This window comes from Mastigoproctus giganteus, chromosome 14 (assembly GCF_048544385.1).
Source record: "Mastigoproctus giganteus isolate SK-2022 chromosome 14, ASM4854438v1, whole genome shotgun sequence".
NCBI lineage: Eukaryota > Metazoa > Arthropoda > Arachnida > Uropygi > Thelyphonidae > Mastigoproctus > Mastigoproctus giganteus.
The window spans coordinates 30933576-30960425 of NC_143588.1; the positions used below are offsets into that span (position 1 = coordinate 30933576).

At 35.8% G+C, this 26850-nt stretch overlaps 1 protein-coding gene across 1 annotated transcript in view; it reads left to right on the top strand.

Moving 5' to 3' along the window:
* The first annotated feature begins 1699 nt into the window (after nt 1-1699).
* The window catches only part of LOC150075048 (activin receptor type-1-like), a 134758-nt gene continuing 109607 nt past the window's right edge, over nt 1700-26850 (top strand). The window contains exons 1-2 of the mRNA XM_090389085.1: nt 1700-1830; nt 24346-24452. Of these exons, the coding sequence (XP_090245211.1) occupies nt 1755-1830; nt 24346-24452 (183 nt within the window). The 5' untranslated portion in view covers nt 1700-1754. The remainder of the gene's footprint in view (nt 1831-24345; nt 24453-26850) is intronic.

Here is a 26850-nt window from a genome sequence, read left to right on the forward strand (position 1 = left end):
AAAATCACACCATTGCCTCCAAATGCCTGTCCAGTTCCTCCTTAAATTTATTCAACCTATCAACTTCCACAACGACAGATGGAAGTTTGTTCCAGCAATTAACCACCCGCTGGCTAAAGGCAAATTTCCACACATCTATTCTACATCTGTCTTTTCTTAATTTGAATTTATGCCCCCTTAGGTTCGTAATCTGAACAAATGGAAGGATCCCATCAGAATTCAGCGTGCTCAACCCATTCAAGGCCTTATATATACCTGAATCAGATCACCGCGCAGGTGCCTAGTCTCCAGCCACTGCAATTTGCAGAACTTAAGCGTCTCTTGGTAAGATGATCCCTTCATTCCCCTCACCAATCTTGTTGCCCTTCTCTGTACACGCTCAAGTAAATCTACATCCTTCCTAAAATGAGGCCTCCAGACCTGTACGCAGTACTCAAGGCGTGGCCTGACCATTGCCTTATACAGAGGGATAATCACCTCCTTTTCCCTGCTAGCAAAATTCCTATATATCATTGACCAAACACCATGACCTGCCCTGGCAGCCTGTCTGCATTGCTCAGAAAACTTCATATCTGACTGCACAATTACTCCCAGGTCTTTTTCATTTTCTACCACCTTAAGTGTAGTACCACACATTTGGTACGTTTCTCTGGGGTTACTTCTACCCATATGCAGTACTTTGCATTTGCCAAGGTTAGACTTCAGGTTGCCACTTCTTAGCCCATCTGCCCAAATTATCTAGATCCTGTTGCAGTAGCACACTGCCATTACTGTCATTAACAACCCTGTCAACCTTTGTATCATCTGCAAACTTCGACATTAAGCCTGATATACCTTCATTAATATCATTGATAAATATACAGAACAACAGTGGACCTAACACCGAACCCTGTGGGACTCCACTAATAACATTAGTCCACGAAGAGCAGCACCCATTGATTACCACCCTCTGTCTTCTCCCACTTAACCATCCTTTTATCCATTGTAGCAACTTACCCTTAATACCATTCTGCTCCAATTTGTACAATAGTCTTCCATGCGCAACAGTGTCAAAAGCTTTCCTGAAATCCAAATATATGATATCAAAATTATTTTTTGCATCCAGTTCCTTTGTAACCACATCATAATATCCTATCAAATTTGTCAGACAAGACTTTCCCTTAACAAACCCATGCTGTGTCTGAATTATTGCTGCAGTCTTGTCTAGATGATCCTGCAATGCATCTTTAACCAGTGACTCCATTATTTTACCCGGAACAGAAGTTAAACTAACTGGTCTGTAATTACTCGTGTCACCCTTCTATCCCCTTTGTGAATTGGGGATACATTTGCACATCTCCAGCGAATAAATAAATAAGGGTTATATAAATAAATAAATAAATTATGGCTAAAGGTATAGTGAATAAATAAATAGGTCTTTATTTATTTCACGAATATTTTTTGTGTAGCGTTTGTTTCAGTTTTTTTTTTTGAACTTCGGTATTCTTCGCTTATGTATTTCATCCTTTCTTACGCATTTCGTTTTGTTTATAGAGGTCGCTCATTTCAACAGGGATGAATTGAAAGGTGTATCTTATAAGTCTTGGAGTATTATCGTTAACTTGACTTTTTTTTTTTTTTTTTTTCTAAATTTTAAAGATTTAAGTCAACAAAATGTTTGAATTAGTAGTTTTTGGTGTGTCGCGGCTGAATTTAATTTATTGTTGTATTCTATAAAACTGCATTATAAATGCTGATCATATTCAGTATAAATAATGACGCATTATAAGTGGAAAAAGTTACGAATATTTTTACAATTGAGCTTTATTATGATAGCGAAAGGCAGAACCGGTGAGTTACTTATTAAATATATATATTTTTTAAATATATGTAATTAGCCAGTAATATATTAACATCGAAGAAATGGATGAGCGAATTTATTATAGCGCAGCTTTCAGAGAAGTGAACAGGGTTGAACTTTCATGAGAAGTTTCATTTATGCGAATTTTAATTGAAAATTTGTTCTTTAACTATTTTGTTGTAATCTTGGTAACATAATTCAAATTTCACAACACATATAAACTATTTCCATGTAGATTAAAGAATGTATGCTTTTCCTGAACCATCTCAGTTCGTTTCTGAGTGGATTTGTCGCTGGCCACCTGTTCGAAAAGGTTGGAAATTAATCTTATCAATGACAGGAAAGATTCATTTCCGCATTTTAACACAGACTTCCACGCGAATACTCCCAAGTGCGTTGAGGTCATTTTGAGCAACATCAATGGATAGTTTTCTCCTTTAAAAGAGAAACAGTTCATAAAATATTGCTTAAAAGGTAGTGTGAGTAATGGCTGAGTTAAACAGTGGTTTTAGAGCACACAAAAGCGCCAAGAATGAAATAAAAGACAACAGAACTCCCATATATCCGATTAAGTGGTGCTGAGATTCACCAGTTTCATATAATGTAGGCTATTTTCATCTTGTGCACAAATTGATTGACTTTAGACACATGCGGTCAGGTAAACTGCGTGTAGTTGGCCCCAGTGGTTCTCAACAGTTTTGTCCCCCCCCCTCATTTTTTGCAGTGGTAATGCTACAAATGCTATAGGTCATGACAGGTATTGCTGCCTGGGCAAGTTCACTCCTTCATGCAGTTTATGAATATGACATATAGAGTGGCCCAAGTTACCTTGGTACTAATCTCTTGACCACATCTGGTGAGTATGGGCTTGGCACACCCAGGGTCCTGAGCTGGTTATCATCATTCTTCCCTTTCTTGGTGATTCCTTTAAATTTCTGACACTCACTCTCTCTCTCTCAGGGTAACTCGGGAACATATATATATATTTTTTGGCTGGTGCAGCATAAGCCGTAGGCTTCCTTGCACCTTATGGCTAATAATAACTACATCAGTGGTTGTAGTTGAGGCACCATGAATTAACACATTTGCATACATGCATTTATGTGTAAAATAGCACTAGGAGTGATGTGCCGCAATGCACATGTGCATTCAAAATGCACCTAAGTGGTGTGCCATAACGTATACAAGCAGGTGCCTCCGTAGCCAGTTTGGAAGGAGCAGCAGTGTCGTAGCACACGCTTCTTGATTAGACCGGGGTTCGAGCCCGTCACCACCAAATACGGAGGATGCGAAAAGGTCAAGGAATGACCACCGCATATCCCGGAGCAATATGGCCTTAGTTGCTAATGCTCCTAAAAAAAACAAATAACAATAACATATACAAGCAATAATTCTTAAGCAGTCAACCAACAGGTGCTGTAAACATAAAGGCATGTGAAGTTAACAACTACTCAGTATTGGCACACTGAGTAACTTTTATTTTGTTTATACTGATGTTAGTTTGTGCACATGAATAAACTTTTTATAAAATTTTAAGGTTTGTTTTGATTTACAGCTCATTACAAAAGTAAGTACAGCAGTTAGTTTTAGTAATGAATTCCAAACTTTTAATTTTTAACCATTATGTACAAATTCTTGAAATGCTTGGGATGTAGAATGTTGATTTGTTTTCTACATTCTGGAAATTATGACACAGTGAACGTGTTCTCTCGTGTTTAGGTGGCAGCAAACATGTTAAAATAAAAAATACTCACATTCTAGGATGCCATATTTCAAGGAAATGTGTTCATTTCCTTTTTATAACAGCCTGCCTAACAGTGACACCTGCTTAACAGTGGGCCTGCATTTTTTGGGAGTATGGCATTTGTGATTTTAAATGTCCAATGGGTGTGTGTGTGCTGGCAAATAGGCATATTACTCTACAATGAAGCTAGTCTCGGTGGCATTGTTAGAAATTGCAGTTGATTTTTTTTGTTATAAGCCAAAGTAACTACTATTTTGAATGCATATTGATTATAATAAAGAATTCTTTTTTAGCCTACTAGTAAGAACATTTATGCCAAATCAGGTAGGGAAAAGAGAAAAAAAATCTAAAATAGTTTAAAATGGGAAACTTAAATTCTGATATTATATTGTATAAGATCAGAAAAATTCATTACAAATGACAGTTGTATTATTCAGAAAAAAATAAATAAATACACCTCATTTGCCTTTTTTTTTAATTACTCCAAGATTTGGCCTTACGACCAAATCTTAGCAGTGGTAGCAAGAAAAAAGAAAAGTAACATAGAGCAGATACTTTTTGAGAGACATTGTGCCATAACATTTTTTTTTGCACTATACTTTTCCAATTAAAAAATAATAATATAGATCAGAAGTGAATACTAAAATTCCCACTGACAATTCTTGTAGATTTGAAATATTTAAATTTTTGTGTTTCTGGTGTACTAAATACACCAGGGGCCCAGTTAATGGGTTAAGCTCTATTTAGAAAATACATATCCTGCAGGTAATGTATTTTTGAGAAGATCTACTATGTAGAGTAGATAAATGCCAGTGGGTGGTTGATAGTTGTAACAAACTTCCATCTGTTGTAGTGGAGGTCAACAACTTAAATAAGTTCAAGACAGAACTGACAAATATTTATTTGGAGCGAATGGATGGGTGAAATGGGAAGGGGGTTTTTTTTCTCAAATTTTTCCCTCTCTATCTAAACCAGTCTAAACATGGGCTGCAACCAGTCAACTTCCATTTATTGTCCAACTTAATCCACAGAACCAAATTTTCTCCTTTCTTATTTATCCTTTCAATTTCAGTTTTTTGGAGCAACCATCATGTGTATTTCCTGAAAATTATGATCTACAGAAATTCAGTATAATGTCAAATATCTTCTGTCTTCCAAACCTTCAATCCACACACAGTACTGAGTACTATAGGTTCTAGTACCTTTCATGGTTGGAGGTTTCATAAAAGAAAAAAAAATATACAAAATATTACTGTTATATAAAATTTAGTATCATTTGAAATTAATAATTGGCATTTAAATATGAAAACTCCAATTAAAGGGCTAACTTTTAATGCAGGTAATAGTTTTGAATTGATTATGAATTACAGTTTGCTTATATATTCTCTCTAAATCTGTGAATAAATTTTTTGTTGAGAACTTGAAGAAGTGCATTCAGTTTGTGGCTACCTATGATTTTTAGCTTGAAATGATTCCTGTAATTATAAAATTCAAACTGCATGTAACTACTACTGATTACAGACTGTCCTCTAAAACTTCTTAGAGGAAAGAAGAACATTATGAGTAGAATGCAGTGTTAGTTATAGAACTTTTTAAGAAGTTTGTCCTGTAGGGGCAGTAAAACTACGAGGGTTGGTCCGTAAGTAGGTGCCACTTGTGTGCCCAGATTTTTTTGCATTTGAGTTGGCATCATGAAGTTTTGTGTATTGCTAGTATAGATATTAAGAAAAACATAATAAAATAAAAGTTTCTGTCTGTTACAGATCTGAAGTTTTGAACAGTCAAATTGATATCTGTTTCTGAAAATGACTGGTGATAGGGTTCCTTTTCAAGTTGGGAGAAAATTCAGCTTTCCAGATTTCTTAAAAATTATACTAACAAGACACTATTGATATGTTCAATGTTTGTAAATGGCTTGCATGTTTTAAAGGAGTTGCCAACATTTATGACTATCCAAGGAGCAGAAGATCAAAGTCAAATACGCACAAAGTACACTGAATAAAATATTAAGGATTGGGATGAAATGATTCAGAAAAGATCGGACAATAACTACATATGCAGTGATGTACACACGCTAGGGTGTTCAAAGAGAGGTGTAGTAATTATTTTAAACACATTAGATTATAGAGCAGTATGAATGGGTACCTACACTGTTAACAAAAGAAATTAAATTCTCCAAGAATGGACTGCTGTGAGACCTATTGCAAGAATACAGTAACTTTCAAGAGGTTATTTTAAAGGCCTAGTAACAGTTGATGATACTTGAAACTTCTGTTATCCTTATTTGAAATGCTAGTCTATGGAATGGACATGTCTTTTCCAGTGAAATAAAAACATTAAATTTCCAAATCATCACAAAAAATTATGGTCACTGTTTTGCGACAAAGAAGGCTCACTTTTGGTTGATTTTTTTTAAGAGAAAGGTCAGACTATAAATAAGGAGAGATATTTCCCAAACATTTGATAAACTTAATAAGCCTATAAAAAAAAAAAAAGCAGAAGAAGGCTCTAAGGATACCAAATCACATTACACCATGATAATGCCAGGTCACGCACTGCTCATATGGCTTAAATGAAAATTGCAGACTTAGGGCGGAGAATTTGCCTCATCCTACATATAGCATGGACTTGACTTTGTCTGATTTTTTTTTTTTTTTTTTTTTTTCTGTTTAAACATTTGAAGAGACATTCATGTGAAACACTTTTTTTGAGTGATAAGGAGTTGAGAAAGTCAGTGGCAGGCTGACTTCAATAACAGGGTCCATCCTTTAACCACAGCACATACATGAGTTGGAAAGAACAATGATAAAAATGTATTGATAAAAGAGGTGGATGTGTATAGAATAATGTATACATAATTCTCAATATTTGTTTAATAAATGATGTAAATTTCAACTTTGTGGCTAAAGAGGCATTATTTATGGACAAACCACAGTATTTGTACTAAGGATGTTCAAGAATACCACACTGCAAAATATTTAAAAATTAAAGTAAATACTCTAATACTATCTTTGGACTGAAAGGGGTGTAAACTTAAGTTGTGCACATTTAAATGGATAATGCACTTGATGATAACCAATAATGTGCTTAAAAGCATAAGAATTGAATCAGTTTAAGCTAGACTCTTTCCAGATTAATAATGAAATACTTCTGGTGCATAACAAATTAACACCATATCATGCATGAATTTGTGCCCTTTATACCCTTCCCATAAATTTAAATATTGAAGTATCAGTTAGAATTATGTCAGTCTGAATATTAATGTAGATCCAATATTTTCTCCAGTTTCAATATGCATCTTCGGTTATTTTTTTAATTAAAAAAGTATATCCCTAAAAATGTTTGTGTGGTGTAAAAAATTTGTCATATGTCACTTGGGTCTAAACTTCCTGTAGAGTTTTTTGGTTTAAGCTTTTATCGTATTGTTGTCAGTTTTAGACCACTACTTATGCCACACTAAATATCTAAAAATTTCAGTTTTCCTTTATTAGTGACAAAATTTACATGCATTAATCATAACAATTCATAAATTCAACCATATTCAGACAGGTGTTTTTAACTCTGATCCAGACATGTATCACTTATAATATTCTCTCATAGGGAACAATTACTCAGGAGAAAATGGTTAGTGTTAATGCTGTTTTAAATCCTTCTGGATTCCGAATAGCAAAAACTTGTCCCAGTAGGCATTATACCACTTTGTAGAATCCAGATGGAACTGGAAAACAGTTTTCAGTTCCTTCTCGATTCTGCAAAGCTATTTGCCATTGTTCCCATAGTTACAGTTTAGAACTTTGGCAAATGACTTAGGTCAGACAACCTAGTGGTTCAGATAAACAACCAAAAATACTCAAGATGCCTGCCGCACTAAGTGGCCACTTTGTTTCCCTTTTCATGAAATGGAGAAGTCAGCACCACATGCAAGGATGCTGTACAAGAACAAGCAATCAAAAGATTTAAGTGTCTTTGAACCTGGAAGTCAGCATCTCATTCCCCAGTATCAGTACTTTGACATTGCAACCCTGCTGCCATTTTCGTGTACAGCTGTGTCATGCACTCATCTCAGAGCATTAAACCTCAATCAGGTCACCTCTAAGGTGCCTTGTTGCCAAGCTCTGTAGCCCACATAATTAGTCTTTCCTCATATGGTTGCTCTTTTGCCGATCTCACTATGCGAGTTGCTCATCTTTGGACCCTCTCAAGAATTTCAATGTCTCTTTTCAGATGGTCTCCGTAACTGAACACAGTATTTCAAATGTGGTCTTACAATTGCCTTATACAGTGGGACTATGACCTCCATATTGCTACAGGATAACCTTATTCACTATTAATATGCAATGTTAACTTTTATGCATCCAACCTCTAAAATTGTAAAAATTACCAAAACAAACCAAATTTGGTTGCATTTGATGCTTTTCTTAATTTTTTCAAGTAGCTGTTTGAACAGTTTTTTTTCCTTTACATGGAGTATTATGCTGCTGTTAAAAAAATTGCCAAATAGTACACAACATTTCAATTTTCATCAGAATGAAAGTTGTGCATGTTTTCCAGTGGGAATAACCAAATTGGCACCATGTGCTAAATAACAGCATAGAAAATGTCTAGCTATTGTGAAGTACATTTATTTGATATCGAAGGTGTTTTTTTTTTTTTTTTTGTTTTTTTGTTTAGTGTATCTTCAAATGCCCATACAAATGTTCTTGTTTGGCAAGTGGTTATATTGGCCACCAAAAACTGTTTTCTAGCATAAAAATGTTTCTAAATTATTTTAAAAAAATATATAAATATCTTATGTTAAGATAGGTTAGAGAAATTTGCAAAATGGCCAGTGGATAAAATATAATTGGATTTTGTTCAAATGAACAGTTTGCCATTTCTGACATTACTTTGTTCATGCTCATTGAGGACTGCTTTCCAGCTTGGGATCAGTTGTTCTATTATTTTATAGAACATTGTGCTGCTGACTGTGCTCTTGCTCCTTGTTTAGTATTAGCCATGTGGTACATGGAAGCCCTAGGCTTTTGGTACTCTGGCCAAAAACAATTAAGAACTACACGAGTATCTATTCAGCTTAGCTTTGAATTTCCCTTTAACTTTCAACTTCAACCACTCGTGGAGGCAAGTTATTTTAGTAATTAACAAATCACTGGCTGAAAGAAAACTTCCTACACTTTAGGTTTAAAAGGTGAGCAATAAAGCATATCTATGTAAAAATATAATTTAATAAATGTAAAGATATTGATATTAATCATAACTTTCTAACTCTGTGCATGTGCTTTTAATTCAGGTTTTGGTTTTTATATTTGATTGTAGCTGCCAAAAAGGCAAAACAGCACAGAAAGAGGAATTATAGGAAATTTTGGAATTGGTGAAAGAAATAAAAGAGGTGAAAGACTTGTGGAATTTGCAGAATCTCAAGGACTGTCAGTAATGAACACTTTTTTCAAGAAAAGGGTGAACAGAAAGTGGACATGGAAGAGTCCAAATGGATTAACAACTAATGAAATCAACTTCATCCTCACTAACAGAAGATATATTGTGATGATGTTACCGTCCTGAATAAGGTAAATGTTGGAAGTGATCACAGAATGGTAAGATGTACACTTGATATAGATAAAGGAAAGGAAAAAACTGACTCGAGTAAATAATACAAAGGTCTTTGAGATAACAGAGGAGGAGAAAAAGCAGTATGTACTGGAACTTAAGAACAAGTTTGAGCTTCTGCAGACTGCTCAGGACCAAGATATCGACGAGGAATATTACAACTTTCTGAAAGTGATAAAGCCCAAGAAACCTATAGGGAAAAAGAAATCCAAAGAAGAAAAAATTAGTCAAGAAACACTTGTCATGATGAACCGAAGACGACAAATGAAGAACAAGAAAAACACTGACAGGGAGAAAATTGAGTATACTGAGTTATGCAAAGCCATTAGAAAGAGACTCAGAGAGGACATAAGAAGATTTAACACAAGAAAAGTAGAACAAGCATTAAGGGAAAACAAAGGATTTAAATCAGCAGTCATGAGCAGTAATACAGAAAGACAAATGATACTGAAACTGAAGAATAGCGATGGTGTACTTATAAACAGCAGAGAAGGCATAATTCAAATAGCAGAAGACTACTATAGAGAATTATACAAGGAGCAGGGGAATGATACCAGCAGTGGGGAAGATGGATTGCACAGTAGCAACACATACGACATACCCGATATTCTTCCTGATGAGGTAGAACATGTATTGAAGAAAATGAAGAATCAGAAAGCCCCGGGCGAAGATGAAGTTACTGTAGAGTTGCTAAAATTGGGAGGAAGAGACATAACACAAAAACTGGCAAGGCTCTTCACAAAGTGCATTAGAAAAGGTATGACGCCTAAGCAGTGGAATAATGCAATCATAGTTTTGCTGCATAAGAAAGGAGATAAATCAGAAATTGGAAATTATAGACCAATTAGCTTGTTATCCCACATCTACAAGTTGTTCACAATGGTCATTACTAACAGATTAGAAAGAATACTTGATGAGAACCAACCGAAAGAGCAAGCTGGCTTTGGGACAGGATTCTCAACTATGGATCACCTTCACGTAATATCACAGCTAATGGAGAAAGCAAATGAATATAAAACACCATTATGCCTGGCATTTGTGGATTATGAAAAGGCATTTGACTCCATACAGCATAAGGCAATGTTTCGGGCACTGGAAAGACAAGGCATAGGTACCCCATATATTATGATTTTGAAGAAAATATATGAGAGTGCTACCTACTTTATTAGACTAGACAAAGACAGTAGCAAATTGAAAATCGAGAAAAGAGTTCGACAAGGAGAGACAATATCTCTGAAGCTGTTTACTGCTGCCCTTGAGGAAGCTTTCAGAAGATTAGACTGGTCGCAGAAAGGAGTCAATGTGAACAGAGAGTACCTAAACCATTTACGATTTGCAGATGACATTGTGGTCATAAGCCACGATCCCAAAGAATTAGAGGAAAATCTTAATCAGTTATGCCCAGTTAGTAAGGATTTTGGACTAAAGATGAATATGGCTAAAACAAAAGTAATGATGAACAAGTATGCCACGGAAAGGGAAATAATGATTGAAGGAGCAGTAATTGAAAAGTTGGAGTCATATACTTATCTGGGACAAGTTATTAGCTGTAATAATGATAAATGGCTGGAAGTCAAGAGAAGAATAAATTTTGGATGGATAGCATTCAGGAAATATAGTCACATACTGAAGAGCAATATCCCAGTTTGTCTGAAACGTAAAATAATGAATCAATGTATACTCCCCACCATGACTTATGGAAGTGAAACTTGGGCACTCACCAAAAGAATGGAAGGGAAGCTGAGAACTACACAGCGAAGAATGGAACGAATTATATTGGGAATCAGACTGTTAGATAAGAAGAGAAACACATGGATTAGGCAGCAAACTCAAGTAAAGGACATTCTTATCAAAACTAAAGAACTAAAATGGTCTTGGGCAGGACACATAGCTCAAAGACATGATGACAGATGGACTAAGAAAATAACAGAATGGTACCCAAGAGGAGCTAGAAGAAAACCTGGAAGACAAAGGCGGAGATGGATAGTGGAAATTCATGAGTTTTTGAGTAGTAAATGGATGGCCAGTGCTCAAAACAGAAGGAACTGGAAAGTTGCTGGAGAGGCCTTCATCCTGCAGTAGATTGAAAATGGCTGATGATGATGTAGCTGCCAACTTTTTACTTTCAAAAAAGCTGGCGATCGGACATTTGTAAGCAGGTGAAAACAGGAAGGAAGGAAGTTTTGGGGCCCAAAAGCTGAAAAACAGGAGGTTTTTGGAAAAAGCAAGTCGTTTCTTTTTTTGAAGTCCACACTGCACTAAAAATTAAATTCCACTGGGAAAAATAATTTTATATTAACATACAGCCATAGCATTATTTATCAGTACAGTATGCTTTTAAAAATTAACTTACCAAGCATATTTCTGTCTGTGGATTTCTGTTTAGATATTGTATTAGACATAACTTATTTTGATTGCTTCAAGAAAGATACTGTTGCAGACTTCGTCCTTTTTAGAAATGGTGAATCAAAGTTTATTCACAACAATAGCCCTGTCAGCTAGACTTGGCTGTCAGGAGCATTTCCAAAGCTTAGAGAGAGAGAGAGAGAGTCTGAAATCAGGTTTGGCATTTTTGACCTGGCTCAATATTCTCTCACTCAACACCAGTGGGCGCCTCCGTAGTCTGGTGGACAGGAGCAGCAGTGCATAGCACACGCTTCTTGATTAGACCTGGGTTTGAGCCTGTGACCACCAAATACGGAGGATGCAGAAAGGTCAGGGAATGACCACTGCATATCTCCAGAGCAATATGGCCTTGGTTGCTAATGCTCTTAAAAAAAAACCCAAATAACAAACAATCAACACCAGTGGTGTATTCGGGCCAGAATGCACCGGAACAACGTTCCAGTACTTTTTTCTAAATGTCATAACAGACATCATTAAATTTATTATACCTAATGTTATGAAATAATGGCATAATCAAAGGGGAGAAAGAAAAATCTATTTTACCCATTGCTACTAAAAATGTATATTAATAGTAATCTTTAAAATTAATGGATTTATTTAAAAAATATATAAATTTCGCAACAAAACTTGAACGTTTCTTACCAAAGTACTATTTGTTAGATAAATAGATCCAATGAATGAGATATATTGTGATGCGTGCGAATGCTGCATTTTGACTCGCCATGAGCTGAATGCTAGAACTGGTTGTTCTATGAACCGTGAGTCCGAAGTCTGGTTCAGTTACTGTACAATCAATGTGGCGTTATCATATAGTCTTCTGGAGAACGAGCATTCCGGTACTATTTTTTTAGCAATACACCTCTGCTCAACACTGCTATGAACACAGTTGTTAAATTGCCATCATGACTTGGGATAATTTGCTATATTTCAAGCTTGTTTGTGTTCTTCCAGTTCCACAACCATGGCCCACTGCACATCAGTTCTTTCTTCCTTCCTAATAACATCTGGTAGGTTCTGTCACTTTCAGTTTCAGTGACAGAACTAATACTGCAAAACACATATTGCTTTGTCTGTGTCTTTAATCAAAGGCAACTTCTCCACAAAAAATTACAAATTTGAAAATGCACTGCTAATTGAAATTTGTGCTACCTCAGCTTTTATATAAATATAATTTTTCAACAGGAACTTGTGCACTATTCTCCCAACTCCACTAATTACTCTGAACTCTTTGACTTCCTTTCTTTGAAACTTGACTTTCTACAATCTAACTTTCCCAACAGTGAGGTCATTTTCTGTGGTAATTTTAAATTTCAAAACACTGGTTAGCTTAAGTTTTCTAGTTACATAAACTTAGCTGGTCAAGATGCTGGGGCTTTTGCAACTTCTAATGACCTCACTCAGCCTTGTTTATTTACCTAGCAGAATACCAGACAGCTCTAACCACACCCATCACCCTTGATCTTTTTCTCACAAACAACCCTTCAAAGTACGCAGGCAATGTAAGTGACCCTCTAGGCACCACAGATCACAAATTGGTGGTGGTCTCTTTTTCCAGTAGAGCCTATTATTAATCACACTCATTGCCAACCTTATGAGAATGTGGAAAGGGATGACCTGCAATATTTTTCTTCTTTTCCTTGGTTAGGTTACTGTTTAAATATTCTGATCCCTGTGTTTGCTCATATTGTGTCAGTGAAATTATTCTTGTAGGAATGAAATATTTTTTATTCTACATCCTACCTTAAAACATTATCCTTTATTTAAATCTTGGTTTTCCTATAAATGTGCTAAGACTGTTCAATATAAGAAAGTTGTATATCACTATTGGCTTGCATCCAAATTGCCAGCATCATTTTCCACCTATAGTAAAGCTCAACAGTTGTTACTCAATCAAAACTTTATTTGGATAGGCTAAGAGTAGAAAATTTGCTTCTTGTCAAAATGGTAATTGAGCATTCTGATCTCTTGCCAAAGCTATTGGGTGCAACATCTGTCCATCTATATCCCCACCTCTGTTAAAACTTAATGGTTCTCTTCAATCCTACATTTTGCTAAACTCTTGTATTGTAAACCTCTCCCTACCACACCCAGTACATTTCCTGAATCACCCCACCAACCTCCAACAGAAGGATGTTAGAAGAATTTTGAACAATTTAATGCCAAGAAAGTCAACTTTTTTACACTTTCTTATTCCACTGATGTTTTTTCTTCTTCTTGAAAATATGCCCATATTCTGTAAAAGGGTTGCAAATCAATGGTTTGACTGTTGATGATCCTGCTCAGATAGCTGACAAACTGAATGAGTATTTTGCATCAACGCCCTATTATACTTACTTTTATCCTTTCCAGAGTAATGAAGAAATCCATCAACTACCAAATCTTAAAATATCTCAGTGCCTTCCATCTGATCAATGATTGCTGATTTGGATTCCATCAGAGTCATTCCACTTTAGATAAGTTGGCTTATTTTACTCCTCTTTAGACAAATTCAATTAAAACATTTTGAAAAATTGTAGTAGTAGTAGCAATGGCAAGTGATGCAAGAAAGCAAGCTTATATAGCATCAGCCAAAAAAAAAAAAAAAAAAACCCTACTACATGTTCACCCATCCATACCATCCAAGTATTGTCTAGTTCTTCCTTGAATTTATTCAACCCATCCACTTCCACAACAACAGATGGAAATCAGTTCCAACAATCAACCACCCACTGGCTGAAGGAAAACTTCCACACATCCTGCAACCATCCTTTCTCAACTTAAATTTATGCCCCCTCGTGTGTAGTCTCGGCAAGTGGAAGATTTCCATCAACATTCAGCTTACTCAATCCATCCAAGGTTCTAAACACCTCAGTCAGATCTCCCAGCAGGTGCCTAGTTTCGAGACACTGCAAGTTGCAGAACCGAGGTCTTTTTAGGTAAGAGCCCCTTTCACCAGTCTGGTTCTCCTTCTCTATATCCATTCCAGCAGATCTACATCCTTTTTAAAGTGAGGCCTGCAGACCTATATATAGTACTCAAGATGTGGCCTAATCTTGGCCTTGTACAAAGGGTTAATCATCTCTTTATCCCTGCTAGCAAAGTTTCTGTATATCATTGGCAAAACCCCATGAGATATTTTGGCAGCATGTCTACACTGTTCAGAGAATTTCATGTCTGACTGCACAATTACCCCCAGATCTTTTCCTGAGTGTAGTACCACACAATTGATAAGTTATTGTGGGGTTACTGCTACCCATATGCAGTACCTTGCATTTGTCAATGTTAAACTTTAGCTGCCATTTCTCAGCCCATCAACTCAGTTTTCCTAGATCTTGTTGCAGTAGCTCACACCGATGACTGTCAACCCTGCCAACCTTTGTATCATCTACAAACTTAAAGCCTGATATACATTCATCAATATTACAATATAAACATTAAGCCTGATATACCTTCATCGGTATTATTGATAAATATTAAAAACAACAATGGGCCCAGTACAGAACCCTGGGAACTCCACAGCAGTGCCCATTGATAACTACTCTGTCTTCTTCCACCATCCCCTTATCCAGTTCTAGGCATTTTTGTCGTAAACATCTTTTCACCAAGCATTTTTGCCGCATAACTAATTGGCCGTAAGGCAATTTTGCTGTAAAAAATAAAATAACAAAAAATAAAAGAGGGACATATTAAAAAGGACATAATGAAACATGAAAAATTAATAACAAAATTAAAGACTTTATTACAAAAAATGAAAATACAAAATATTTGAATACATTTAAAAGGTGTGTAGATTTCTGGCAGTACTGTGCAAATAACTGATTTTATTTTGAAGATCGTAGATTTGAAGATTTTTTTGCTTGTTGATTCGTGTCCTCATTCGGCATTGCACTTTTTCTTTTTCGCTAAAATTTCTTCCTTCATTAAGAGGAGTATCTGTTTCCAAATACTAGGATGCATATTTGTAACTGAGCTTTGTATTGCATTGTGAAAGCTTTCTACACTGTTCATTCTTGGCATATTGTCATATGTCCATTGATATATTCCAAAGTTCTATGGGAAATGTGGGTTAAATTCTGCGCCTTCAAAGCCCTTGGCCTCTTTCCCCTCCAATGTAGTGTTTCAAAATAAGAAACCAACTCTTGGGGCAAATCATCATCACCAGTCAGCTCGATAAAGCCATCAATAATGTCCCTAACTGGAACAAATGCTAACGCTGTAATGCATTTAATTTTCATGTTAAATTCAGCATCTGTTTGATAGTGCAACTTTTGTCCAATATCAATGATTTTGGGTAAATGTTTTTTGCCATATGAAACAAACAGCCGGTTATAGTTGTATTCGGGTATATGTTAGAGAAAGCGATGATACTTCCTTTCTCAAAGTCGATCATTAAGGACTCGGGATCTAATGTCAGATGTAAGTTCTTTACAATCTAAAAAAATCTGTTGTTCGAGGGTGGTTCAATAAAGAATCGTCCTCACCTACTTCCACATATTGCAGAGTCATGATATTTTGTGTGTAGAATCATACATATCTCTGTATTAAAGGTGTAAAATTTCAGCCCTGTGTCTTAATTTGTTTTTCTCTTACTGAACTGAATGTGTGACGAAGTAGGATCATGGACTAAGTTGAAGCCAGAGCTGTAATCCAGTATCTGTTCTTGAAGGGAAAATCTAAAGAAATCCACGAGAAGACTGCTGTATATAAGGATGAGGCTTCATCCTATAGCATTGTGAGGCACTGGTATAGACAGTTTAGGTGTGGTTTGACATCAGTAGAATCTGAGCCCATTCCAGGTTGTCCCCATTCAGCCATTGATGACAGCACAATCAGAAAAGTGGAGTCGTTAATCATGGAAGATTGCCGGATATCTGTGTGTGAATTATCCCAGGAGGTGAAGATTAGTGTGGGCTCTGTTGAAACAGTCCTTCATGACCAACTCCATTTATGGAAATTGAATACAAGATGGATTCTCCAATTATTGACTGGTTTCCAGAAGGCTGATCGACAACAGAAATCACAAGAGTTGTTAGCCCTGTGCCAAAAAAATGGGGAAGACTTTTTCTCTCATCTAATCACTTGGGACAAAAGTTGGATACACCATTTCAACCTTGAAAGTAAAAAGCAGTCCATGGAATGGCGACATCATGGTTCCCCACCCCCCAAGAAGGCAAGGGTCCAAGCGTCAGCAGGAAAGGTCTTGCTAACAGTGTTTTGGGATGAGAAAGGCATAATAATGACTGATTACCTGCTGAAAGGTAGAACAATTACAGGCGCCTATAATGCCAACTTACTCACAAAGTTATGGGAGAAAATCAAAACACTTAGGTGTAGCAGGCTGTCCAAATATGTGAGAATGCTTCAAGAGAATGTCCCAGTTCACACTTCTGAAATTGCAATAACACAAGTGGCCACTTGTTGATATGAAATACTGCCCCATCCAGCCTACGAGTGAGTAGGCTGGACGGAGCAGATTTCATATATGGGGCACCATTGGAATTCTTGTTTCCTTCCCTCAAATCATTTCTTCGGGTGACCCACTTCCCTGATGATGAGTCATGGTTCAAAGACCAACCTCACTGCTTTCATCAATATATATATATATATATACACATATACTATCATTGAATTATATTAAATAAAGTTATATTATAATGAAATGAATAAATAAATAAATAATTAAGCATTCATTAGAGGCAGCAACATGCAATTCCTCCCTATGAAGCTGAAATACATCCAATATTTCAAATTAAATAAAATAAAACATAAGCTAGTAGTATGGCAAAAACTGTAGAGCGAAAATTAACATAAAAATAACCCAAATAAACAATTGAACGAAAAGAAAGAATAGATATAAATAGTAGTCCAGAAACCCTTGTATAATTTCGATCTTTAAATCCAATTAACAAAAGCTATAAAATTTAGGATAATGCCAATTATTTATTAATTTAGCGGTACTCCCCCCCCCCCCGAGAGGTACCAGTTCCGAAAGACGTGAAATATCACCAAAAGAGGGTTAAAGGAACTACCAAACGATAACAAAATCAAAATAAATTAAAATAAAATAGACTGACCATCATGCCCCATATCGACAGAGGACCACAAGGCCAATAATGGCCATGGAATCGCTGCATTTCAATCGCTATCCAAATCGTCGCCATGGTGAAAAGATCAAAGTACCAATTCACCCTCCCTCCTCCGATCGATCCACCAATGCAGAGGATTTGCACGGCGGCGGTGGTCCTTATGCAGCGAAAAATAAAATATAGAACAGACAGCACTCTAGAGCAGAGCCACACCACTGACATACTGTAAGCTGAATCAGCTTATATAGAAGAAAAAAGGAAAATAGATGGCGGCACAGGCGTTGCTAAATTAGCATATCAACCCATTACTATTGAATTATATTAAATTATAATAAAATAAATAATTAATTAAGCATTCATTAGAGGCAGCAACTTGCTATTCCTCCATTTATTTTGATTTTGTTATCGTTTGGTAGTTCCTTTAACCCTCTTTTGGTGATATTTCACGTCTTTCGGAACTGGTACCTCTCGGGGGGGGGGGTTCCGCTAAATTAATAAATAATTGGCATTATCCTAAATTTTATAGCTTTTGTTAATTGGATTTAAAGATCGAAATTATACAAGGGTTTCTGGGCTACTATTTATATCTATTCTTTCTTTTCGTTCGATTGTTTATTTGGGTTATTTTTATGTAATTTTCGCTCTACAGTTTTTGCCATACTACTGGCTTATGTTTTATTTTATTTAATTTGAAATATTGGATATATATATATTTTTTTTTTTTTTTTTAGCTGATGCTGCATAAGCTCATACATTTGCTTTCTTGCATCATATGCCACTACTACTACTTCTACAAAAATGGTACAATCAACAGGCTAGCACCTCTGAAGCTAGGTCAGGGCGATTCTTTATTGAACCACCCTCATAAGTCTTTTCAGATTTCCCTGGAAATAAAATGAACAGACGAGGGATTCTGCTATTTCTTATCATTATATGTAACATAAATAACTGGTAGTAAATGACTAGACTACATTTAAATGTTCCATCACATGCCCAGTCCTTATATTTCACCAAATCATCTAAGCCCGATTCCGTGCCAAATAAAAAAATTTTCACCATTTTCAAGAAACTTATACTCATCAGGAATCATGTAACCATTTCTTTTTTGGGGGAGAGGAGGAGCTTGATTCTTCTTTTGCCTCCAACTTCTAATATTGTGTGATAAATTTGGTAAAGACGGCATTAGAGAACAAGCTGTTGTATCTAAATTAGCTAAACAATCAATAATTAATTCCCTCGAAGACTGTTGTGAATTAGTAGCCACCTCTTTTATATTTGCCATAGCTTGGTAAACTTTTAGTTTTGATGGGTGGGAGGGATGACTGTGCTCACCAAAGGATTTACAAGCTGATATGTTATTATTTTCTAGTATAGTATGCAATCTGGCTTTACACTCTCCTATTTCACACTTCCAATAAGTTTTATCACCGTATTTTCTGTCAAGTTGATATACATAGTTGTTATCATCCACTATTTTAAGACCACCACATCTACTCATCACTGTATAGACCATTATGAGGGCTAAGATTTATATAATATAAAAATGGGGGCACTGCGAGAACTTTGTCAATGGAGAAATGAAACCAAACTGTCAACTGGCTTAAATACATTGTCTGCCAAAAGCAGTTGATTCATCAATGGAGAAATGAAACCAAACTGTCAACCAGTTATTTTTTATTTTATTTTTATTTATTATTTTTTTTTATTTTACCCATGGATATCTGGTTGATTCATCAATGGAGAAATGAAACCAAACTGTCAAACTGTATTTTATCTTTTATGGCAAAATTGTCTTACGGCCAATTAGTTATACAGCAAAGATGTTTACGGTGAAAATACCGGACACGCCTTTATACATAGCAGTAACTTGCCTTAATTGCTCCAGTTTGTAGAGCAAAAACATTGCTCCAGTTTGTAGAGCATTTTTTATGTGCAACGGTATTAAAAGCCTTCCTGAAATCCAAGTATATGATGTCAAAATTATTTTTTGCATCCTGGTCACTGTGTAACTAGATTGGTTAGACAAGACTTCCCTTAACAAATCTATGCTGTGATTGCAGTATAATTGCATGCCTGTCCAGATGTTCCTGCATTACTTCTTTCACCAGTGACTTTTCTATTTTCTCTGAAAAAAAAAATCCAAGCTAACAGGTCTGTAATTACTCGTGTCACATTTTGTTTCCCCGTTACAAATTGGGGATACATTTGTAACTTGCCTTGGGCACATTTGTGCCCACGGGGACCTCCCCTGAGTCTAAGGATGCTCTCATAATTATGGCTAAGGGATTTATTACCTGCTTTGCTGGCTCCCTTAATATGATTGAATAGATTCGATCCACCCTATGTGTTTTTTTATGTCCATCTTTAATAATTTCTCCTCCACTTTCCTTTCAGTTATCACAATGTCATTTAGCTCCTCATTAGAGTTTGATAAAATTCTGACATACTCTTCCCTAAAGAATTCCTCACGTGTGAACGTAGATGCAAAATATCTGTTCAATTTGTCTGCAACCTGAGCGGGGTTATCAACAGTTAACCCATAGATAAGTGGACCAATATAAGTGGATAAGTGGCCACATGTCTCAGTAGTTCATCTGACATCCATTTAGCCCTGGACAGTATTTCTTTTTTGGTATGGAAAGGCTAGTAGCTTCTTTGATTACTTCCCTCAATAATTCTCATTTAGAATTTGCTGTTATTATTATTATTATTAGCCATATGGTGCAAGGAAGTCTGAGGCTTATGCTGCACCAGCCAAAACAAATTTATAAATTACCCTGAGAAATATAGACAGACAGACAGACAGACAGACAGAGAGATAACAGTAGTTATCTCTTTAATTAAATTCCACATTAATACGTTGTGATTGCTGCCGCCCAGTGGATCTTTTACATGCAGATTCATAATGCATGAAGAATCACTGCCATTAACCAGATCAAGAGTATTACTCCCTCTTGTTGCCTCTCTAACACGCTGCTGTAGAAAACAGTCATCCAAGAAATCCACAAAAGTCTTGCTAGTCTTGAGTGAGCAACCAACAAATTCCAGTCAACATCTGGAAAGTTAAAATCCCCCATTATGAGACATTTTGATTTGTTTGCCCACTATTTTTCTGTATAGCTCTTTGGTATTCTCATCATAGTCATTAGGCCTATAACATACTCCTACTCTGTTTTGTTTTCCCAGTGCTTATATCATACCAAACTGACTCAACATTGCACTTATCACCCATGTCAACTGGATGCACTGCCTTTGGTTTCATATGCTTCTTAACTAAGAGCATAACCCTTCCACTTCTGTCCTGTCTGTCCTTCCTGTATGCATTATACTCCCCATATTCAAATTTAGCATCACTTATGTCTTAAGTAGTTGTTCTTGACATTTTTAAGGCGTTTGATCTTATGCTCCTCATGTTTGGTGTAAAGGTCTTCTAAACAAGCTTCTGTTCCATATATTGGCAATTGTTTTTTTTGCAATTGCAATTGGTCCACTTGCTGTGAGTGGTGGCAGATGGCTCTTTGTCTCATAACTCCTCCACAAATGCTGATGTTCCCCAAGGTTCAGTTATTTCTCTCACTGTTTTCTGCTTATGATATTAATGACCTACTTCCACTGACTGGAAATCCAATCCATAGTTTTGCTGAGATTAGTATACTACATTCCACCCTATGTGAGAAATCTTATCTTGCTCAAACAGCTTCAATTTTTCAAATATCCACCACCAATTCCTTAAATGTCATGTCCTGGTAATTCTCCAATGGGGAGAAGAAACCTTAGTTAATTTCAGTGCTTCTAAACTCAATCCTGTCTTATTTCTTGCAAAAAAAAAAAAAAAAAAAGAGAGTATACAGCTATTTTGATCTTCAGTGATGGTACGAGTTCTAGACACTATCACCTACAAGGAGTGGACAAAATAATGGAAACATCTGTGATAAGAGTTCAGCTATGCCCTAATGGTTTTGAACACCCTTTGCTTTTGAAACAGTTTGTATTCTGTGTGGAATAGATTCAAATAAACTTTGAACTGTCTTAAGAGCAATATTGGACCATTCTTCAATGAAGAACATGTAAAGATCCTTGAGTGATAAAGGTGGAGGAAATCTGCTTCTCACTCTCCTCTCCAAATATGTTAATAGTTGCTCAGCAGTGTTTAAATTGGGGATTGTACAGGCCAGGTGAGATGCTTATCCTCAATTTCATGTTTCCTCAAACCAAGATTGGACATATCTATCTGTGTATTGAGCATTATTAGCTTGAAACGTGGAATTATTTATGGGAGATGTTTGCACCATGGGGTGAATCTGGTCACTCAGAATATCAAGGCAATCAGTGACAGTAACTTGCTTATTCAGGGTGGTGATAGGACTTGAAGAATACCAAGGTATTGCTGCCCAAACCATTGTTGATCATCCTCCATGCTTACTAGTTGGCATAAGACAGTCAGGATGATGCACTTCCTTTGGCATTTGCCAAACAAACTCTCCTTGGAAAAAGTATAAATGATAATTCATTTGGAAATAAAACATTTCCAATCATCAAGTGTTCTGTTTTTGTGCTCCTTACACCATTGCATCCTCTTTCAGGCATTACCATCAGTAATGAGTGGCTTGGCAATAGTGACTCTTCCATAAATTTCAGCTTTATATAAAGTTCTTGCAAAACTTTTTTTTTTTTTTTTTGCTGGAAACTGGATTGCTTAGATTCACATTAAGTTCTGCGGTTATTTTTGAGGCAGTAGTTTTATATTTTTGAGCTATGTTCCTTTTCAGTGTATGGTGGTCGCTTTCAGTCTGCTTCTGTTTTCTGCCACAATTCATCCTATCAAATTTTGTTTTTCCATACTTGACTAATGCAGACATCACTTTCAATACAGTTGCTCCGGATACACTAAGAAAATGAACAGTTTTAGTCACCAATGCTCTCTGACATGTACCAACAATTTGAGTTCTTTGTAATTTAGATAGGTCAGTAATTTTCTTCATGTGCCTTTATATATCACCTCTAAATAAACATCAGTTTTTATAACCTTTCCTTCACAGTACTATCTGCAAAAAAAAGCATTGCTGTATGTTCATAAATATGTCTTACAGCCATTATAAAATCAAATGTTTCCATTGGTTTATCTATCCCTTTATCTCTGCTAGGGATTACCCTGACTTCTAATATCTCTTGTCATAAGCACATCACAAATACTGCTTTCTCTGCATCAAAAAATTGGGTTTTATTTTTTGTTGAGGTGGTACCTCCGAAACTTCTCTCAAGCATCTAGACTCCATTCAGAAGAGGGCAGTCAGGTTAATTAATGACCTGTGTCTTACAAAGTCTTTCTGCTCTCTGTCTCAGTTTCTACTGCTTGCCTTTTCTTTAGGTACTTCAATGGGCATTATTCTTCTGTATTTGCAACTGTAATTCTTTACTTTGTTCTAAACCAGTCTGAACACATACCACAACTGTTGGCATCCATTTTCTGTCCATCTTCAAACTCTGAGAACCAACTTTTTCTCTTTTGCATCCCTTCTACTTCTGTTTTCTGTAACAGTTTCCTTTATGTGTATTTCTTGAAATTGCAAACTATGGAAATTCAAGTCTAATATCAAATATTATATTCTATTTTCTCAATCTATAAATCCAAAGAGGATATTAGGTACTAATAATACCTTCATGTTTGGAGGTTTCATAAGAAAATAAAATATATATATATATCATCAGAACTTGGTGTCTGGCTTAGGTCTTTTAAGACCTGTTCCGTTGTAGCTCTTGGAGGTGGTCTTGATCTCGCCATCGTTGTCTTGGTCGACCAACATCTCTCTTGCCTATAGGTTTCTAGTTAAAGGCTAATTTTGGGATCCGGTCTGGGTTCATTCTTTCTATGTGACTGATCCATTTTTCCTGGTACCGTTTTATGTCATTTACTATGCTATCTACTTTTAATTTCTTGCAGATAGCTAAATTTCTTTGGTGGTCTAGTCTTGTAAAGCCTAATAATGGTCTTAAAAATCTCATTTGTGCTGCTTCTAGTTTGTGTGCATCTTTCTTATTTATGACCCAAGTCTCACAGCTATAGAAGAGGGCTAGTTTTGAAGTGATGTTGTGAAGTCATAATTTTGTTTCAGTTGTCATTTGTTTTCTGAAGTGGCATTTAATCGTTCCATTCATTTTATTATATTTTGGTAGTTTAGTGTTGGATGTCTTTCCCTTCATTTGATATTAAATTTCCCAAATAGGTGAAGTCAGATATTTGTTCTATTATTTTATCATCAATAACAATTTTGACTGTGTGTGTGTTTCTCTCTCTTTTGTTTATACTAGCTATAGGCGTTTGACTAGATAATAATAAATAAAAGTACTGAGAAATAGTTGTGTTATAAGCTGTAAGTGCTGGGATAAAAGTTACTAGTACGCACCACCCCAAATAATTTTTTGTACACTTGCTTTACTCAGATTGGGAAGGAGAGGAATAATGAAAACTATTTGTGTAATACCTCACTATAAGCTTCTAGTGTTTGAATTGTAAAAAATACGACCAACTTATTTACAGTTGATTCTGTTTTACTTTATTTATTATTAACTTAAAACTGAACAACAGTATATTTTTAAAGGATCTAAAAATAGGAGTAAATATTAATTTTTTTTATAAAAATGTGATTTCTTTAACACTTCTGTTTTTTTTTTATATTCCTGTTTAGATGCTGCATTTTTGACTAAACCAAGTAATGTAAAATTAAGGTATCAGTGTTATTCCTGTGAATATGAATCTTGTGAAGACTTGGCCATTTGTGAAAATGCCCTTATGGTAATGTACCTTGCTTTAATTTTGTTTAAAGCATAAGTTAGAATTCTTCTGTGTACTCTCTTCTGCCATGTAACTTTTGTTTTTTTGTGCTTTCTTTTCATTATCAAAATACAGCAAATGCCAACTTTCAAGGCAGTTTGTATCTTTAAGTCAGCCAATTTGATCTTGCTACTAATAGTAGTTGATATTTTAATATTTGCAAACTATTTGTTGCAGTTCTGATGCATACTCTTTGGGCTAAGTCATTGCTCCATTTTTAACAGTCAATTTTTGCAAAGATATAATAATCTTGGCAGTAGAAGGTGACCTAATCAAGTTATCTGATATATTTTTTTTTGCCGAAAGTATAAGATTTTGTTTATCTGCATTTCTTGGTGTTTCTTTATGAATTTGGGTATGCTGACTCCAACAGTTTTTATATAGAATATGCAATAAATATTATATCAGATTTATCAACAGCATTTAACATTCATACAGAATAGAGTATTGCTTCTGATACTCTATTACCAGAGTTTTCACTTCTGAAACCTTCAAAGAAACATACTGTTTCACTTTTTTTTTAGTATTTTCTGTCTGGTCAGTGCCAACAAGTATAATTATTGAATAGAATATCAGCATCATTACAATCAAACAAAAAAACAAACAAACAACAAACAAGTTAGTGCAAGAGCATCTGTTCATCATCAGCCATTTTCAATCCACTGCAGGATGAAGGCCTCTCCAGCAACTTTCCAGTTCCTTCTGTTTTGAGCACTGGCCATCCATTTACTACTCAAAAACTCATGAATTTCAACTATCCATCTCCGCCTTTGTCTTCCAGGTTTTCTTCTAGCTCCTCTTGGGTACCATTCTGTTATTTTCTTAGTCCATCTGTCATGTCTTCGAGCTATGTGTCCTGCCCAAGACCATTTTAGTTCTTTAGTTTTGATAAGAATGTCCTTTACTTGAGTTTGCTGCCTAATCCATGTGTTGCTCTTCTTATCTAACAGTCTGATTCCCAATATAATTCGTTCCATTCTTCGCTGTGTAGTTCTCAGCTTCCCTTCCATTCTTTTGGTGAGTGCCCAAGTTTCACTTCCATAAGTCATGGTGGGGAGTATACATTGGTTCATTATTTTACGTTTCAGACAAACTGGGATATTGCTCTTCAGTATGTGACTATATTTCCTGAATGCTATCCATCCAAAATTTATTCTTCTCTTGACTTCCAGCCATTTATCATTATTACAGCTAATAACTTGTCCCAGATAAGTATATGACTCCACCTTTTAAATTATTGTTCCTTCAATCATTATTTCCCTTTCTGTGGCATACTTGTTCATCATTACTTTTGTTTTAGCCATATTCATCTTTAGTCCAATATCCTTACTAACTGTGCAGAACTGATTAAGATTTTCCTCTAATTCTTTGGGATCGTGACTTATGACCACAATGTCATCTGCAAATCGTCAATGGTTTAGGTACTCTCCATTCACATTGACTCCTTTCTGCGACCAGTCTAATCTTCTGAAAGCTTCCTCAAGGGCAGCAGTAAACAGCTTCAGAGATATTGTCTCTCCTTGTCGAACTGTTTTCTCGATTTTAAATTTGCTACTGTCTTTGTCTAGTCTAATAAAGGAGGTAGCACTCTCATATATTTTCTTCAAAATCATAATATATGGGGTATCTATGCCTTGTCTTTCCAGTGCCCGAAACATTGCTTTATGCTGTATGGAGTCAAATGCCTTTTCATAATCCACAAATGCCAGGCATAATGGTGTTTTATATTCATTTGCTTTCTCCATTAGCTGTGATATTACGTGAAGGTGATCCATAGTTGAGAATCCTGTCCTAAAGCCAGCTTGCTCTTTCGGTTGATTCTCATCAAGTATTCTTTCTAATCTGTTAGTAATGACCCTTGTGAACAACTTGTAGATGTGGGATAACAAGCTAATTGGTCTATAATTTCCAATTTCCAATTTATCTCCTTTCTTATGCAGCAAAACTATGATTGCATTATTCCACTGCTTAGGCGTCACACCTTTTCTAATGCACTTTGTGAAGAGCCTTGCCAGTTTTTGTGTTATGTCTCTTCCTCCCAATTTTAGCAACTCTACAGTAACTTCATCTTCGCCCGGGGCTTTCTGATTCTTCATTTTCTTCAATGCATGTTCTACCTCATCAGGAAGTATATCGGGTATGTCATATGTGTTGCTACTTTGCAATCCATCTTCCCCACTGCTTGCATCATTCCCTCACTCCTTGTATAATTCTCTGTAGTAGTCTTCTTGCTATTTGAATTATGCCTTCTCTGCTGTTTATAAGTACACCATCGCTATTCTTCAGTTTCAGTATCATTTGTCTTTCTGTATTACTGCTCATGGCTGCTGATTTAAATCCTTTGTTTTCCCTTAATGCT